Genomic DNA, 16,981 nt, shown 5'->3' on the forward strand with positions numbered 1-16,981 from the left:
ATCTCTCTTGTCTAGTATCTGGAGAAAGACTCAAGCATCATTTTTAAGATGGAGAAATTTGTCCTTTATTGATAATGAGTTGAAAATGAAAGCCAATAGGAATTAAGTAAAATAACTGAATTTACAGGTAAGAACCAACTGTAGATTTCCAAAAGTTATTCAAAAGGCATCTTAGTTTAGTCACCTCCATACTCATCATTTTAAGGTTAAATTACCTTGTCACTTTTTATTTATATGTGTTCTTTCCTTTTTGTAGTTTTAAAGACGGTGAATGGGAATTTAATTTTAAGTACTACTTATGTGGGTTTTTCTTTTTTACTTACCAAAAATAAATTATTTCTTAGTCACTGAAGTAAAAATGAATAAAAAGGAAAATGATTTCAGCAAATAGAGCTATAAGTTATTGGCATTTTCTTTCTTAAAGACATATGGTAATAGTTTTCTCTAGGGAAACCTCATATATCTGTGATAAAGTGGACGGCACTGTGATACCAAATTCAGCCAAGAAGAGTCTAATGAGACTACTTAGGTAATTTTGATATTATTTTCACATATAAAGTTTTTTTAAGAAAAAGATTTTGAAATAAAATTTTGTATAATTAAATTTTATTCCACATAATTTATATATATGTTATAATAGGATGGATATATTTTTTAGTATATATAGAGAGCTTTTAAAAGGTATATATACTAGAATCATGCACCAGACTAACAGTCTAGCTAATAGCATACTTTGCTAAAAAGTTCTCCAAAGACCACTGCATACTCATTTCTTCTCAAACATGGAAGTAGTGAGCAGCTGTCAGAGATTTTTTTGGTGGCTTATGGTCTGCTTGACTTTAGGGGAAAGGCCTCCACTTAACTTCACTTCCCCACTTCCCTTTGCCCTCCATCAGATAAGATCAAACTCAGTCCTAGACAGTTCAGACAGCCCACCGGCTACTGCTGATTGAGCCACTGGCTGGTCCAGCCGAGGAGGATATTTTTGACATTAGCCTGACAGGAATTTATGAGCCCTGATTGGTCTTATATGAAAAGGCCTGGGGAATGTAGAATTCATGAATGGCTCTGATAAATGATGCAGGTTTCCATAGCATGAATAGCACGTATAATTGCTGCTGCCTTGCTCCAGGTCCTTTGAGAGTTCAGATCCTAAACTCAAGGACCATCTCTCCTTGAGGGGCTTCTAACCTGAGACCCAGCTGGGGCTGAGAGTAACTTATTCCACAAAATTTATAACTCCTATTGTTTAAAATTGTGTTAATTAAGTAATTCTACTTTGTGTTAGAGGTATTACTATTTATCTTGACTGCGGTGGAAAAGTTCTTTATCTCAAAGAATACAATATTAAGTGTCTTTATGAGAAGAAAATATATTTTAGAATTTAGCTTAAAAGGTAATAAATATACAATAAACTAGCTTCAGAAGTATCTTCTGCAACTACATGTCTGTTCAAATGTGCTGTATGACACCAGGTACCACTGAGCAAATGTTAACATAATTTTTATATTTTGTAAAAGAAGAGATACTTTTTAATAATAGGAAAAAACTGAAACCTGCTTAGACATAATAGCAGATATTGGTTTTCCAAATAAAAAAAATTTAAAGATATAACATTTAGTTTTTTAAAAAGTGCAGTCATTTTATCCTTTCTTAACTGATGCTCAAAGATACAAGTCACTACTTGTAGCTCAGTAAAGAATCTGCCTGCAATGTAGGAGATGTGGGTTAGATTGCTAGGTTGGGAAGATCCCCTGCAGAAGGAAATGGCAACCCACTCCAGTATTCTTGCCTGGAGAGTCCCACGGACAGAGGAGCCTGGCAGGCTACATGGGGTCACAAGAGTCAGACACGACTTAGCAACTAAACCATCACCACTCCTATTTTTTGCCCTCCAAATTATATCTCCACTCACTTTTCTAACTTTTTTTTTCCATTTTACTCTTAACTCATTCTTCCTTAGCTCCACAATTCTTAGTTCCTTTTTTCCCCTCCATGTCCAGTCATCTTTGTCCTTCTTTCTCTGAGACTGTTCTTTTCTGTGTGCTGAATTTATTCTTTCTCCTCCACCCTGGAAATTTTTTCCTATATCAGCTTCTCTACCTTTCTTATTAACTCCATGACCACAGAAGAGCCTCGTGTTTCCCATCATTTTTGTTGCCACTCCCACTGTTCTCACTGTATCTTTCTTGGACTCTTCCAGTAGCCTCTTAATCAGACCCCTAGACGTATACTTGCCCCTCTCTAGTGGACACTCCAACCAAGGTGATACCTACAAAAATTGAATCACAATATCCCCCAGCTTAAAATCCCTCACTGGGTTTCCAAAGTATTTAAGATAAATTTCAAAATTCTTAAAATGACCCATAAGTTTCTACTTAATCTATCTACTATTTTCTCGTTAACCACTGTGATCCATCCAGTGTGGACTGCTTTTTGTCCTGTCTTCCTCTCTTACTTTCAATCTGCCTAAATTTTTTTTTTTTTTAAATGAAGATGGTCAGAGTAGTGGTGATTCTTCATAAGTGTCTTAGGCTTATAAAAAAGAAAAGAGACTGTCCACCTGGGGGTTGAATGAAGCTCTGAAAATGGTTGGCTACTGGAGAACCCAGAAAATGCTATAGTGGAAGGCATCACTCTTTCTGTAAGATCATCTGAAGCTTTTGAAAAATACTAAAATAATACATGCTATTGTAACAACAAGAACAACATAACTACTCAGAAGTAAACTTCAGAGATGTCTTTCCAGATTTTTCTCTGCATTTATTAGTGTATACATAAACACAGGCAGATGGTGAAGGACAGTGTAGCCTGGTATGCTGCAGTCCATGGGGTCTCACATGAGTTGGACACAGCTGAGTGACTGAACAACGACAAAAAACACAGGTAAGTTCTTTTTTAGACAAACACAAATTAGAACATCTCACCCCAAAATAGCTGAACCTCAGAACAGAAGGCCAGAAATAGAGATGCGTTTATGATGAACCCCTATAGAATTTTCTACTTGCTTTTCCTGTGGACTATGGGGACAGTTACATGTGCCAGTCCATTTAACAGTTTAATTTCTGCCCCCGAACCCACTGTGGAAATTCAGCTTGGTCCCTGCAAACTCCAGTATACTATCTAACAGCGTTGCTTGCTCCTTCACGGAGGAAACTGTCTCACATTGAGAGAGACCTTTGTTTAGAAATCCCAGGATGAGCAGCAGTGTAACTAACTACACCTTCATCTTGGTTTTATCATCATTAAACTCTTTCCAATGCAATGTACAACAAAACACAAAGGCTTCTTACTCTATTTTGCATTTTTCTTGTTGCTAACAATGGGGTTGAACTTGTTTTTATACATTTGTTGATAATGTGATTTTTCTTTGCATTGCCTACTTTTGTCTTCTACTCTGTTGGTTATTGGGTTATTTGTCTTGTATTGATTTGTAAAAGCTCGTCATAATATTGAATATTGGGATGGATATGGACATGTGTTGCCCAGACCCTCCTTTCATGGAGGAGCTTGTAGTCTCAGCCGCAGGGAGTACTGTTAGCCGAGAGCCGTCAGCTATCAGGTCCTTCTGGGATGGTGTCAGAAGTGAAAAGCCATGTAGCCCAAAGTCACATCCTCACCACAGTGACTGATAGCCAAAGACTGTCATGATGATTGAAAGGTTTAAAGGTTCAGCCATTCTGGCCCAATAGGAGACAATCTTGACAGGCTCCCTGTGGGGTCAACCAGAGTTGTTCTTTGGGTCTGTGTTGCAGCGAACTTCTCCCTTGGCCAAATCCTAAATCCTTCCCCTGCGTTCACAGAGATTATTCCAAAAGTACTTCCTAACAAATATTCTGTCTCAGGTTCTGTTTCCTGGAGAATCTGTCCTGCCAAAAATATATATATTTCATATGTTGTGGCAAATGTTTTCTCAGAAAACATTTCTCAGGCACATATTGCCTTAGGACCTTTGCACATTCTCTTCCTACATCACTTTACCTGTACTTTACCTACCTCGCCTTTAGGTATCAACTAAAATGTCATATCCTTACTGAGGTCTTTCCTGTTCTTCAACCTAGATCAAGTTTCACTATTATTTTCTGTCATAGCTTCCTATGTTTTCCTTCATAGCACTTATCTCAGCTTTTAATCCTATCAATAAATTTATGTGATTATTGTTTATGCCCAAATTCTTCATCAAATTCTAAACACCATATGGATAATAATGTTCCTATTTTTCATCATTCTATATCCAGTTACTATCATAGTTCCTGACACATGAAACATCTTTAATAAATATTAGTTAAATGAAAGAAGGGATGAAAAAAGGAGGGAGGGAAAAAATGAGTTCCCTTTCTAAAAAAACTTTCTCAGGTATGGAAAACTTTCCAGGTACTGAGTTTCTAATATAAGCTTCATCAGCTGAAATTGTGAAACCATTCTGCATTCTTTTATTGGACCCTGAGATTCTTTTGTGATATGAGCATTAGGTTTGATATAAACTAATCCTGTTCATTTCTCCTGGCCTCAGATATGCAGATGGCACCACCCTTATGGCAGAAAGTGAAGAAGAACTAAAAAGCCTCTTGATGAAAGTGAAAGAGGAGAGTGAAAAAGTTGGCTTAAAGCTCAACATTCAGAAAACTAAGATCATGGCATCTGGTCCCATGGGAAATAGATGGGGAAACAGTGGAAACAGTGTCAGACTTTATTTTGGGGGGGCTCAAAAATCAAAATCACTGCAGATGGTGATTGCAGCCATGAAATTAAAAGATGCTTACTCCTTGGAAGGAAAGTTACAACCAACTTAGATAACATATTAAAAAGCAGAGACATTACTTTGTCAACAAAGGTCCATCTAGTCAAGGCTATGGTTTTTCCAGGGGTCATGTATGGATGTGAGAGTTGGACTGTGAAGAAAGCTGAGCACTGAAGAATTGATGCTTTTGAACTGTGGTATTGGAGAAGACTCTTGAGAGTCGCTTGGACGGCAAGGAGATCCAACCAGTCCATCCTAAAGGAGATCAGTCCTGGGTGTTCATTGAAAGGACTGATGCTGAAACTGAAACTCCAATACTTTGGCCACCTCATGCGAAAAGTTGACTCATTGGAAAAGACCCTGATGCTGGGAGGGATTGAGGGCAGGAGGAGAAGGGGACGACAGAGGATGAGATGGCTGGATGGTATCACCGACTTGATGGACATGAGTTTGAGTAAACTCCGGGAGTTTGTGATGGACAGGGAGGCCTGGTGTGCTGCGATTCATGGGGTTGCAAAGAGTTGGACATGACTGAGCGACTGAACTGAACTGAACTGAATCCTGTCCATATTTTTTTTTGCAATGGGTTACTTTAAATTTATTTCAAAGAACTGCCTTTGGAACCCAGGGTTCTTCTGAATCCAATTGGAAAATCTTTATTCCATATAATTAGAATAGTATAAAAGAGGGAAAAAAGGGAGTTCTATGGTTAAGCCATTTAAAAACAGAATTAATTCCCATAGCTCAAGGCCTAAAGGGAAAAGCTAGAAAAGGGACAGAGAAAATGGGTTGTCTCATTAGATTTTGTTCAGGACCTATTATTACCAATTTAGCAGCTCACCCCTGAATTGGATTAGAGTATTACTATAATTACTAGATTTATAATATTAAGAGGGATTTATAATGTGTCATTTGAGGCTGAAATTTCTCATGATTATTTTAGCCTAGAAGCAGTAACAATACTTAATCAAGCAAAACTTTCTATTTTTTTATGCCATTTAGCAATGTGTAGTTAAATCACATATGATTCTTGTATGATGGATAAATTTTATTACATCCAATTTAGTAGATAGCCAGAAAGACCAAAAGCTTAATATCAAATATATTCTGCATATCACTGGGACTTGGTTAAAAACAACTTGATTATCTTCTATTTTTAAGAGGTATATGGGCCTCAGGACACGGACTTATTTTCACATATATACAATCATTCAGAAAAGGATTTCCACATGCTAACAACATCTTTTTTTTTCCCCCAGACAAAGGGGAATAAAACTAATTTCTCATCTTTCAGCCAATTACGTATCTACTTGCTGGGTGAGTTTGCTTCTTGAGCCATTTGTTTTATCAAATCTTGGATCAATATCTTTTATAAAATAGGATAGAAAAAAAATAGAGGACACACAGATGACTTATCTGCTCTTCAGTTACAGCGATCTTTAAGAGGAATCCAATTCACCAACATACTTTATTCCTTTGTCCTCTATTCTCCTATTCAGCTCTTCTTAATCACTTCTACCAAATTACTCCTAAGAGCGAAGGGGAAATAATAGATGCCCCTTCCCCTAACTAGATGTTTGCCACTGGGGATTCTGAGGTAGAATTTTGGGGGTCAGTGAGCTTGGATTAAAAATAAGGATTTTCACATACCTTGATTAAAATTTAGCTTTTATGAATGTAGGCAACAAGCCCTATAGTAGTGTTAGTACTATCTATGATTTTTTTCCAACAGAAATGGTACATAATTGTTAAATTATTTTCCTGATATTGCAGATGTCTCTGAAGATCATTTATACCCATCATTACTTCAAAATTATGATAGTTATTAGTTTGATTTCACTTAATGCTTCAGTGAAGAAGCACATCTAACCGTTAGTTCACAATGTTTTTTCTAAAGTATTTTTGTAAATACATTTCAATGTAACTGGTCTACTTTTTAGCTATGTGTTTTATTTTATACATTTACAAACACTGTTTTGAGGAGTTTTATAGGCCTTACAGGCAGCTAATGGGGTATATAGAACAATAATGATCAAGCATCTATAAAATATTTATTTTCAAACTTCCTAGACCTAACTTTTTCCCTTTTCAAAAATTCAAGTGAAATTCACATAATATATAGTAAACCTTTTTAAAGCATAAAACTCAGTGGCATCTCCTGCACTCAAAATATTGTGCAACCAACCATCTCTCCAGTTTCCAATGTTTTTAATACCACAGAAGAACACAACTTATCCTTTAAGTATTCACGCCCTGTTCTTCCCTCTCCCCATCTCTTGAAAACTACTAATCTTTTTAAAAAATATCTCTAAGGATTTGCCTATTACGGACATATCATATGGAAGGAATCATACAACACGTAACTTTTTGTATCTCATGGCTTTCACTTAACCTTGATGATTTTGATGCTTATCCAAGTTGTAGAATGTTTCAGAACTTCATTCCTCTTTATGGCTGAATAATATCCACTGTATGTGTATACCTTAACTTGTTTATCCAACTCAACAACAAAAAGACAAATGATCTAATTAAACTATGGATAATGAACTTGAACAGACATTTTTCCAAAGAAGATATACAAATAGCCCAAAAAAGAATCACACAGGAAAAGATGCTCATTGGTCATTAAAGAAATACAAAAAAACAGAATGAGATACCACTACACACCCAGTAGGATGGCTATAATACATTTTAAAAAAGGAAATAATTATGACTAGGATGTAGAAAAATTGTACATTGCTGTGGGAATGTAAAATGGTACAGTTGCTTTGGAAAACAGTTTGGTGGTTTCTCAAGTTAAACATAGAATTGCCTTGTGACCCAGGAGAAATGAAAACATGTCTACAGAGAAACTTACATATGAATATTTATAGCAGTAATATAACAGCCAAAAGATGGAAATAATCCGAATGACTATTAATGGGTGAATGGATAAACTAAACTTCCTTTTTAATAAGAAATCTTTTGTAGCAACATCTTTACTTTCTTGAAATGGAATTGATAGATAATAAAAGCTACTACACTGATAATTTTAGAAAAAGTCAATGTAATGCCTCACTTTCATATAAAAAAGATGTAAAAGGAAAATAGTTTGTAATAAAATCATACATATTTTAATATTCAAATACTCAGGCACCAGCCCTTGTGATCTATGAAGTAGATGTATGTCGGCACCCATGCAGCAAATCAAAATGAATTAAGTTGCAGGTACAGACTGATACAGTATTAGAGACTCAAATATCATGAACATATTAAAAATGCAAAAATACTTTGTGACATATAAAAAATGACATTAGTTTTTAAACTGAGATAATTTGGGGGAAAAAAACATTTTGCATCTAAATGAATGTCTGGAGGGAAATTTGAGAGCAATGAAGGACATAGGATAATACTTTCTAGGGTAGGGTTTCTAGGATTTTTGGTGTTTTTGATATTAGGAAACTTTATGGTGTTAATTTAAGGAAGAATTCTCTGGGGAAAATTCTTTTCACCATTTTCAAAAGAAAGCCATTGTTTAATTATATTCGGTCATAAAAAAACGAAATTTTGTTATTTGTAACATCATAAGTGGACTTGAGGGTATTATGCTAAGTGAAATAAATCAAAGACAAATACTATATGATATCACTTATATTTAGAACCTAAAAGAATACAACAAACTAGTGAACGTAGCATAAAAGAAACAGACCCACAGATAACAGAGAACAAATATGTTGTTACCAATCAGGAGGGGGAAGGAAGGAATGGCAGGAAAGGGGTAGGGGATTTAGAGGTACAAACTACTATGTGTAAAATAAATAAGTACAAGGACGTATTGCACAACACAGTGTATATAGCCAATAATTTATAGTGACTACAAATGGAATAGAACCTTAAAAATTGTGACTCATTATGTTGTACCTGAAAGTTATATAACACTCTATGTCAACTATACCTCAATTTTTAAAAAAGGCCATCATTTTGAATGCCACAGAACAATAACGCCTAAGAGTCACACACCTGGAATGTTTGATCTTATTCTAAGAGTATCTAGATCATTAGAAAATAGCCCACAACTTTCTCTCAATAGGATTTTGTCTCATTGAACATCTGAACTTCAAAGGTTGATGGAACAATTACACTCTTTTTTCTATATAAGGAAACAATAAAATTATGCTGCCACTCTGATATAAAAGAAATTTCCCTCTTTTTTAATGGGAGAGTCCACTATATAGTTTTTCACCTAATCAAGATGACACATTACAAAGCAACTACTGTTGACAGAAACATTTTAGGATCTATGACCTAAGTAGGGAGTCTGTCTATTGACAGTATCTCCTAGAGATCTTTTTGGGAACTTGGGTAGATCAGTCTCTTAATTTTAGCTGTCATGAAACAGTAATTGGAGATGCTGAAAGAACTCAGGTACCCAAGAATGTGAACCTTGTTCACAGCTGGAGTAGAAATATGTAAAACTTCTCATAGACCTAAGGAAAATTGAACTATAGGAAAAGAAAATGACACTTGTGGCAAACTGCAGGTTGTTCTCCAATTTCCGTTTTTTCCATAGTAGTATGGTTCCTAATTTTTATCTGGGCTTTTGATCATCCAGAAAAAGGACTGCTAGTCAGTTATGGGCAGTCAACTAGGTGCTGCTCAATGGGATGCAAATATATGTGGTATATGCAGTATCTGGGATGTGTTGTTAAGGAAACAGCACATCCTACTTTTTTTTCTTTTTCTTCTTTCTTGCTAGGTAGAATGAAGATGTCATGCTTGGAGCTGTGGCAGTCATTTTGAGCTACAAGGTTACCTTAGGACTGGAGATGGAACACATCAGTGTAACAGGATAGAAATAATGTGGCTCCCTCATTAGGAGAGCCCTGTATCACTTACCTCCAGATACTGATGTTGATCAAAATCCTGACTACTGCCTAGACAGACGTAAGTACTATCCTCTCTATTTAAGCTACATGCTGACTACAGAGTTACCTTGGTAGGATTTCTGCCTTCAGATTTTTGTGAGTAAAAGCTTGTTTGCACCAATTTTTAAACATCTTATTTTATCTTGTTAACATTAAGAGCCAGAAGATGTAGTTTGTAGCCATGGAAGAGAGTGGTTAACTAGTTTGAATTGAATCAGATCTGTACTTGTGAGTTAATTACTAGAAATTAATTAACATAATCTACATAAAAATGTTTGTCTTATTCTGCAAGAGCCAGGATTTTAAGTTAGATTTATATTTTTCATGAATTTATGTATTCATTGTACTTAACATTTCATTTATTAGCTAATTTTTGTTATAGTAGTTTAAGAGATTATTTTTAAAATGGCTTCTCTTTCAATTAAAACTATTTCATTTAGTTTTTGCAAAGATTGTAAGTGAACTTTTTTGCCTCTTGTAAAATTGTTACTCTTCTCTTTTTAATTTTAACTAAAAATGTATTGAGGTATAGCTGATGTACAATATTGTTTCAATATTATGTTTATGTTGAACATAAAATTACTACTCTTGTTTTCACTTTTATAGACTAAATAACTGAAGTATTTAATTTTCTTTAAAATTTTAATTTCTAATGGAAAAGTATCCTATTTAATGTTCTCTTCTGGATTCTCTGATTCTGATTTATTATGGGCATTGACCTTTATATTCGACAAGTCACTGATAAACTGGTGAAGGTGGAGGAAGGAACCCATGTAGACTGAGATGAGGGAAGAATATGAAAAAGAAGAGATGATACCTGTAGATGATATTTCCATAAATTTTTCTGGAAAGCTGATAATTTCATATGTCCTTAAGCTTAGAATTTCATATGCTTACGACAGAGGTTTGGTAGAGAGGGAGTTCCAGGAACTCCCAATTTAACTCAACAACAAAGGAGCCATTATCTATGTAAGGCATGATGGATGCGCCATTCTTCACTAAATCTCAGATCTTAAGTGCTTGGCATGTAGACAATCCAGTGGGCAGATCAGGGTGAAATGCGGAAGTTTACAAACATAGAGAGGCACAGTACCAGGTGCCACTGTAGGAAAGAAAAGAAAAAGGAATGATAAATCACCTCTACTTGGATTAAGCATGAAGGCTTCATGGAGAAGGCATTTGAGGAAGTGACCATCTGGGGCTCTGTAACTCATGTCAAGCCTTCACAAGGAGGCCTGATTACGTCTCACAGTGCCGTTTTCATGTGTCTGCACGCCTGTCTCCTACATTGGACAGGATATAGAGGGTGCTTGGGACAGAGCAATCAGTCAATATTAAGTCACCACGGCTGGGTGGCCACTAGTGGTAAAGAACCTGCCTGCCAATGTAGGATACATAAGAGACACAGGTCCGATCCCTGTCGGGAAGGTCCCCTGGAGAAGGAAACGGGAACCCACGCTAATATTCTTACCTGGAAAATCCCATGGACAGAGGAGCCTGGCGGGCTACAGTCCACGGGGTCGCAAATAGTTGGACACGACTGAAGTGACTTAGCACACACGCATGATAAATATGATCGTAAATACCGTCTGGATGAGTGAGTGAAGGAGTGAATGCATGTATACATTAATAAGCGGCAGTGAGCTCCTCAAGGGTGGTGGGTCTTGAACCTCGGCCTCGCTGCGGGTACCCTTGTGCCATCCTGCCAAGTTGCCAGGCGCTCTAATTTCTAGGAGCAGTCTCCACGCCAGCGTGGCGGGGGCGGGGTTCCAAACCTCCGCCCGGGAGTGCCCACTCCGGGCAGTAGGGGGCGCCGGCGCGCGGCCGGGCGCGTCCCCCGGCACCACCCGCGCGAAGCCGGACCAGTGTCTACGCCATGCGCGCGCTGCTGCTGCCGCTGCTGCGCACCAGCTGGGCCTGGCCGGTGGGCGCCGCCGCCGCCGCCGCCGCCCGCCTGCCGCGGGGAGCCAGCGCAGGGCCCGGGCCGCGTCGGACCATGACCCTGTACCGCACGGAGGAGCGCGGCCAGCCCCACTCTCCCGATTACCGCCTCTTTTTCAGTAAGTAGGTCGCGGGAGGCCCGCCGCGCGTCGCACCCGAGGTTGGGGATGCGAGCGTGGCCTCCATCCCTGCGTCCGGCGGGCACAGCGCGGTCGCCGCGCGGTCCAGGCCACGATCCCGCACTCGGGGGCCCGCGCCGAGCCGCGGGAGCTGCGAGCGAAGGGAGCCGCCAAGTCCCCAGTCACGGAGCGCAGAGACGCAGGGCGGCAGGCGGGCCCGCGCCGGGTCACCCTGAGCGGGGGCCGCGGTCACCTACCCGGGCCCGCAGCCGTTAGCCCGGCCCCCGCCGGCGTTCCGGATTCAACTGCGGTGAACGGAGTTCCCGGGTCAGCCCGCCCTCCGGGTGGGCGTAACAAAGCTTCTCCGGCTAGGGCCGCTGGCGATTGGAGAGGCAGGCGGGACTTCGGAAATGCTTGGTCCAGCTGTTCTTCTTTTATGGGGCGGGGCTCTGAGGAAAGCGCGCTCAGCCGCCTGAATTTAATACTCGCGAGTTTGCACGTTGAATGTGATCCACGATCAAGGACCTCGTTGGTTCCAAAGTAACCCCTTCTCCCCCAAATTGAGCAAATCCAGAGGGCGAAGCGACATAGGACCTTGACCTGGCCAGCTAAAATGGGAAAGACCCAGGTCTCCCTTAGTCTCTCTCTCTCTTTTTTTTTTTTTTTGGCACCTGTATGTTTCACTGTGCAGGTTAGCTATGATGTGAAGTAGCGAGGTTGGTTGAGTTGTTGTCCTCCCTCACTGATCTGAGGACCCCCAAGGGAAGTAGTACCTTTTTTTTTTTTTTTTGTAAAGTCGGCCTTGCCTTACCGCAAATTAGGAATGTCAGCTCTAGAGACTTTGGGTTTCAGCTCGAATCTGGATTCTTTAGCGCTTAACTCTGTGATCCTGGACGAGTTTCCAAACTTGCCGAGCGTTGGTTTTTCTCATATGTAAAATAGGGCTGTGAGAATTACATGGCATAGTGTATGCAAAGAGATTAGTCACAGGGTCTAGAATATAAATTCTGTTGTTAATACTTGTGATCATTTTTGATACCTGTAATTTACAAAATGTTTACACGTTCCTACTTGAGCCTTGGGTGGAGGCGTATTTTATAGGAGAGAAGAATCAATTTGCATAGTTTTGTTGTTACTGTCTTTGGACTGGAGCAGGAAATGGCAACCCACTCCAGTGTTCTTACCTGGAGAATCCCATGGACAGAGTAGCCTGGTGAGCTATAGTCTATGGAGTTCCAAGGAGTCGGACACGACTGAGCGCCTGAGCACACAGGCACGTGGTCATAAGGCAGCTGATACTAAAATTCCTGTTTTCTTTAAAATTTTCTCCATATTCTTTTCCATCCTTATTTGGCCAAGGCTAATGGAGTAGAGAGGAACCATTAACAGGAAGACCCACATTTCTGATGGATTGTTGCAAAAGGTTACAACATGCTGGTTTGAGGAATAGCTTTCCATAGTAACAGTGTTACAGATTGGCAGATTTCAAAGTAGATAGAGGCTGTCTAACTCCTAAGATGGTGAAAGTATTTTAGATTTGTTATAAATACAGTAATAAATTATAGACCAAAAAGTCAATGAGTATTTATGAAGTCTGTGCTGGACCTGTTAGATGTGGCACTGAGAAAATTTTAGTTATGGGCCCAAGAGGTTCATAATATCAATATAATTAGTTAAGGAAAATATAAAAACACTAAAAAATATTTTATTTGAATGTTGGCTGAGAAAAAAACAGCCTTGAGGATCTTGGAGCATGTGGTGTAGCCTACTGAGCACTGACTTTGGAACGGAGAGTCCTAGGGTCTTGATTCCAGCTCTACAATAACTCGCTATGTGCTGTTGGCAGGCCGTGGCGTCATCTCGCATATGGCCGGTGTCTGTAGCTGTGAAAGAAAGCAGCTGACCTGCCAGTGATCTTCAAGGCCCTCCTTACTCCGGTATTCCCTGGAGGCATCGGATGACTAAGAGACACTCCTGACGTTACCTGTTAGGCATTTCTGAGATTCTGGTGACCTCTTGCTGCCTTGTGGTTTTTTTAGCTGCCTTGTGTTTCAGACTCATGACTTTTCTATAGCTGGAATGCCACAGATAAAATATATTATTATATTTATATCTCACTCAGTTGAAATCATTGACAGAAAAGAAGAAAAAAGATTTTACTGAGGTTGACGGGCAAAAGTTGGAAGCAAGTAAAGTAGTTTGGAGGAGAGACCAGGTGGTGAGGTAGTTTTCGAGATGGTTGGGTTGAACAATTCCTCAATTAAACGCCAGATGGCATCCTTGACCCAGGACAGTTTACGATTTGCTGGAAGGGGTGGGACAAAGTGAAATGAAGCCCCTTTAGTGTTAGGGGGTATGCTGGAAACAGCAATTTTCTCTTTATAAAGATAAATAAATTGGATATTTTTTCTCTGGCAGTATCCATGAGCAGTAGTATGGTGCAGTTCTCTCCCTTCAAAGAAGAGCATGAGTATACCACTTTTTTTTTGAAAAGTGTTGTTTAGTATTATTTAGCAGTGAAATCATTTTCCACATTTCCAAATATTTCCCAAGCCTCTGTAATACTAGTGAAGTTGGGAGGTAGGCTTTTTTGAATTTCATTTCTGTAAATGGTTCTCTTTGCCATCATTCAGAAGAATTAGAATAAATGATAGATGCAGGACTTGGTTTTTCCCTTTTAACTGGTGTTAAACCTTGTAGGAATAGTATTGACGTGAGACAAGGTGGCGGGGAAGAGCATCCTGGTGGCAATCATGAGGCCTCTTGGCCCTGTAATTAACTTTTTATGGGGACTTGTGTGAGTAATTGAACTTCTCACCACCTCATTTTATTGAACCATAGAAAGAGGAGATCGGAATCAGTCATTTTCTAAACTGCTTAGTTGAGCACAAGTATCCCATGGTGTGTTACTAGATTTTCTTTAAAGGAAGAGCTTCATGGTTTATTAAATTAGCAAACCGCTTCCCATTTTATTACCTTGGGGAGTCACAGTGTGTATATTAAAGTTCTTGGAAATTTGTATGTACCGTAACTTGTCCCAAACTTTTGAATCCCAAAGCCCCTGTTTCTCGGGACATTTAGAGTTTCATAGAGTTGTATTTGGGAAGCACTGAGTTCTAGATTAGTAGTCAGAACACTTGGGTTGTAGAGGGGTGGGATGGGGAGGGAGACGAGAGGGAGGGACGTATGTATACCTATGGCCGACTCATGTTGATTTATGGCAGAAACCATCACAATATTGTAAAGTAATTATCCTCTAACTAAAAATTTTTTAAAATGAAAAAGAAAACTAGGTCGTAGGCTTGACTTAACTATACCTTGGTCATCACTTGACTTCCTTTAGCTCAATTTTTCCATCGGTAAAGTGGGAATAGCACTGATGATTTTATAGAATTGTTGTGGCAGCTACATGATACCATATATATAAAGATTATCAGTGTCTCATGTGTGGAACATGGTTAATGTTTAATATGTATTATTTCTTTTTCCCTTTTGACTTAAGACACTAGACCAAAATTCTTGTTATATTTTATAAAGGATGAGAACAGTGGGATATGGATAGAATAAGATACTTTATGTATCTTATTAATCTTAATAAGATACTTTATGTCCCAGTTTATTAATTCCAAGTCTTAGGAGTTTTAGTGGGTACTGATGACCTGCAATCTTTTGAATTAGTTGTGAATCATGATGAAGTAAGACTTGTTCATATAGGACTAGAGACATAGCATTGTATACCAGTGTTCATTTGGTAGTCTGCCTGTGTTTGTTTTGTTCATAACATATAATTCATTATTTTAAATTTTTTAAGTTTTCTGAAAGGATGAGGAGAAACTACACTTTTCATAATTTGGATTTTTGTTACTGTGGGATAAGTGACTGGTTCAGTTAGAGAAATAATGCCATAGGTAATTCCAGTTGCTTTTATTTAGCATGAGAATGAATCATGCAGTTTTTTAACAATGAATTTGTTTTATCATTTATAATAAGCATATGTTTATGTTGAAATTATTATATGTTTTCTTTTTTAAGTACATCATTTGAATAGTAGGAGCAATGTCCCACTGAATGTACCACACATCTGGACTTAATAAAATTTACAATGATTACTGCACAAAAGGTGTGTTTTGAGCCTTAAATATATGAATTCTTATAACCTTTTTTTTTTTTAAATTTTGCCTATGTCACAGAACTTGAATTAACATAATAGAACATAATGGTTATTGTGTGGATATAGAAACATTAATTATATTTATTTGGTTTTTGTCATTGCTACAGCTTCCAGTAAGAATCTCTTCAAATAGTTTTAGTAATCGAATGTGATAGTATGTTGGTACTTGGCCTACATGTCGCTATTTGATGTATATAATACATATAATCAGATACAGGTTTTGCAGTCCATTTGATTTTCTCACTTGCTGATTTAAGTGAACTTTCATTCTGAAACAACTTGCTATTCTAAGAGAAAAACATGTAGATAACTTACAAAGTGATAGAGTGAAATCTCATTTCAGTCCAGTTGAAGATAAAGTTTTGATGTTGTTTGGCACTCTCTAATATGTGTTGATGGGCCTGATAGAATTTGTTAGCTTATGCTTAGTAGGTATGTACTCTGATTTTTGACAATGTGAAATACCACAATAAGGTGGTGGGGTGACTCCCATTGTTTTTCTCTCTCCTCGTAAATATCCAAGTGTGATAGTAGATGGATAAAAAAAGATAACCCTGAAACAATAAGAAGGAGCTATTAGAGCTGGTGATTGCAGAATATTTATAAAGAAGAGAAGCAGATGGAGGTGTGGTTATTGGTGAACAGGCACAGAGGAAGTCCCAACTGAAGTCTGTGTGCCGAGGGTCTGCAGTTTCAGAGGAAGCTGAGCTGCTTTGCAGAACCTCAGGGTCTGAGGACATGATGTTGTATGGGGGGAGGGTGAGAGAGAGAGACGTGTGGAGCTTGACTGGGAGGAGCCGTTTAAGTGGTCTACGGAATGGCAGGCACTTGGGTGTTTACTGCAGGCCTGGGGCTTAGGCCAGGGACCAGTTCCTTCCCCAGAAGTTGAAGGACGTGCTTGGAGATCAGCAGGACAACCTGATGGGGTTGCTGTCCCTCTGACTCAGGGATGTGAGTGTCACAGCCGGCTTCTTAAGCACACATCTTCACGGAAAGCTGGCCCGTCACCAAGCCCCTCCCACACACAGCAGCCTTTCCTAGGCTTTTATTCTTAACTGTAGACCAACTTGTCAGGGGTCACCTTCACACAGGTTTTCCTCACTGC

The 16,981-nt window shown here is 38.8% G+C and overlaps 1 protein-coding gene and 1 long non-coding RNA gene across 6 annotated transcripts in view; one reads left to right on the forward strand and one right to left on the reverse strand.

Annotated features, from left to right (window-relative positions):
* Window positions 1-2,738: 2,738 nt before the first annotated feature.
* LOC139030233 (uncharacterized) lies at window positions 2,739-11,566 on the reverse strand. The gene is made up of 2 exons (XR_011482530.1): window positions 11,117-11,566; window positions 2,739-10,747 (listed from the first exon to the last, which is right to left on the reverse strand). It is a non-coding gene; the product is annotated as an uncharacterized lncRNA (long non-coding RNA).
* PPA2 (inorganic pyrophosphatase 2) overlaps window positions 11,492-16,981 on the forward strand; it is a 93,715-nt gene continuing 88,225 nt past the window's right edge. For 3 of the 5 annotated variants that reach the window (XR_011482529.1, XM_070452260.1, XM_070452261.1), the window contains exon 1: window positions 11,496-11,705. Coding sequence is in view for 4 of the 5 variants with exons in the window: in XM_070452260.1 (XP_070308361.1) it covers window positions 11,522-11,705 (184 nt within the window). In the remaining variant the exon portion in view is untranslated. Of the gene's footprint in view, window positions 11,706-16,981 lie in introns of all 5 variants that reach the window. The other 2 variants (XM_070452258.1, XM_070452259.1) reach the window with 1 other exon arrangement.

Source organism: Odocoileus virginianus, chromosome 21, assembly GCF_023699985.2.
Source record: "Odocoileus virginianus isolate 20LAN1187 ecotype Illinois chromosome 21, Ovbor_1.2, whole genome shotgun sequence".
Classification (NCBI taxonomy): Eukaryota; Metazoa; Chordata; class Mammalia; order Artiodactyla; family Cervidae; genus Odocoileus; species Odocoileus virginianus.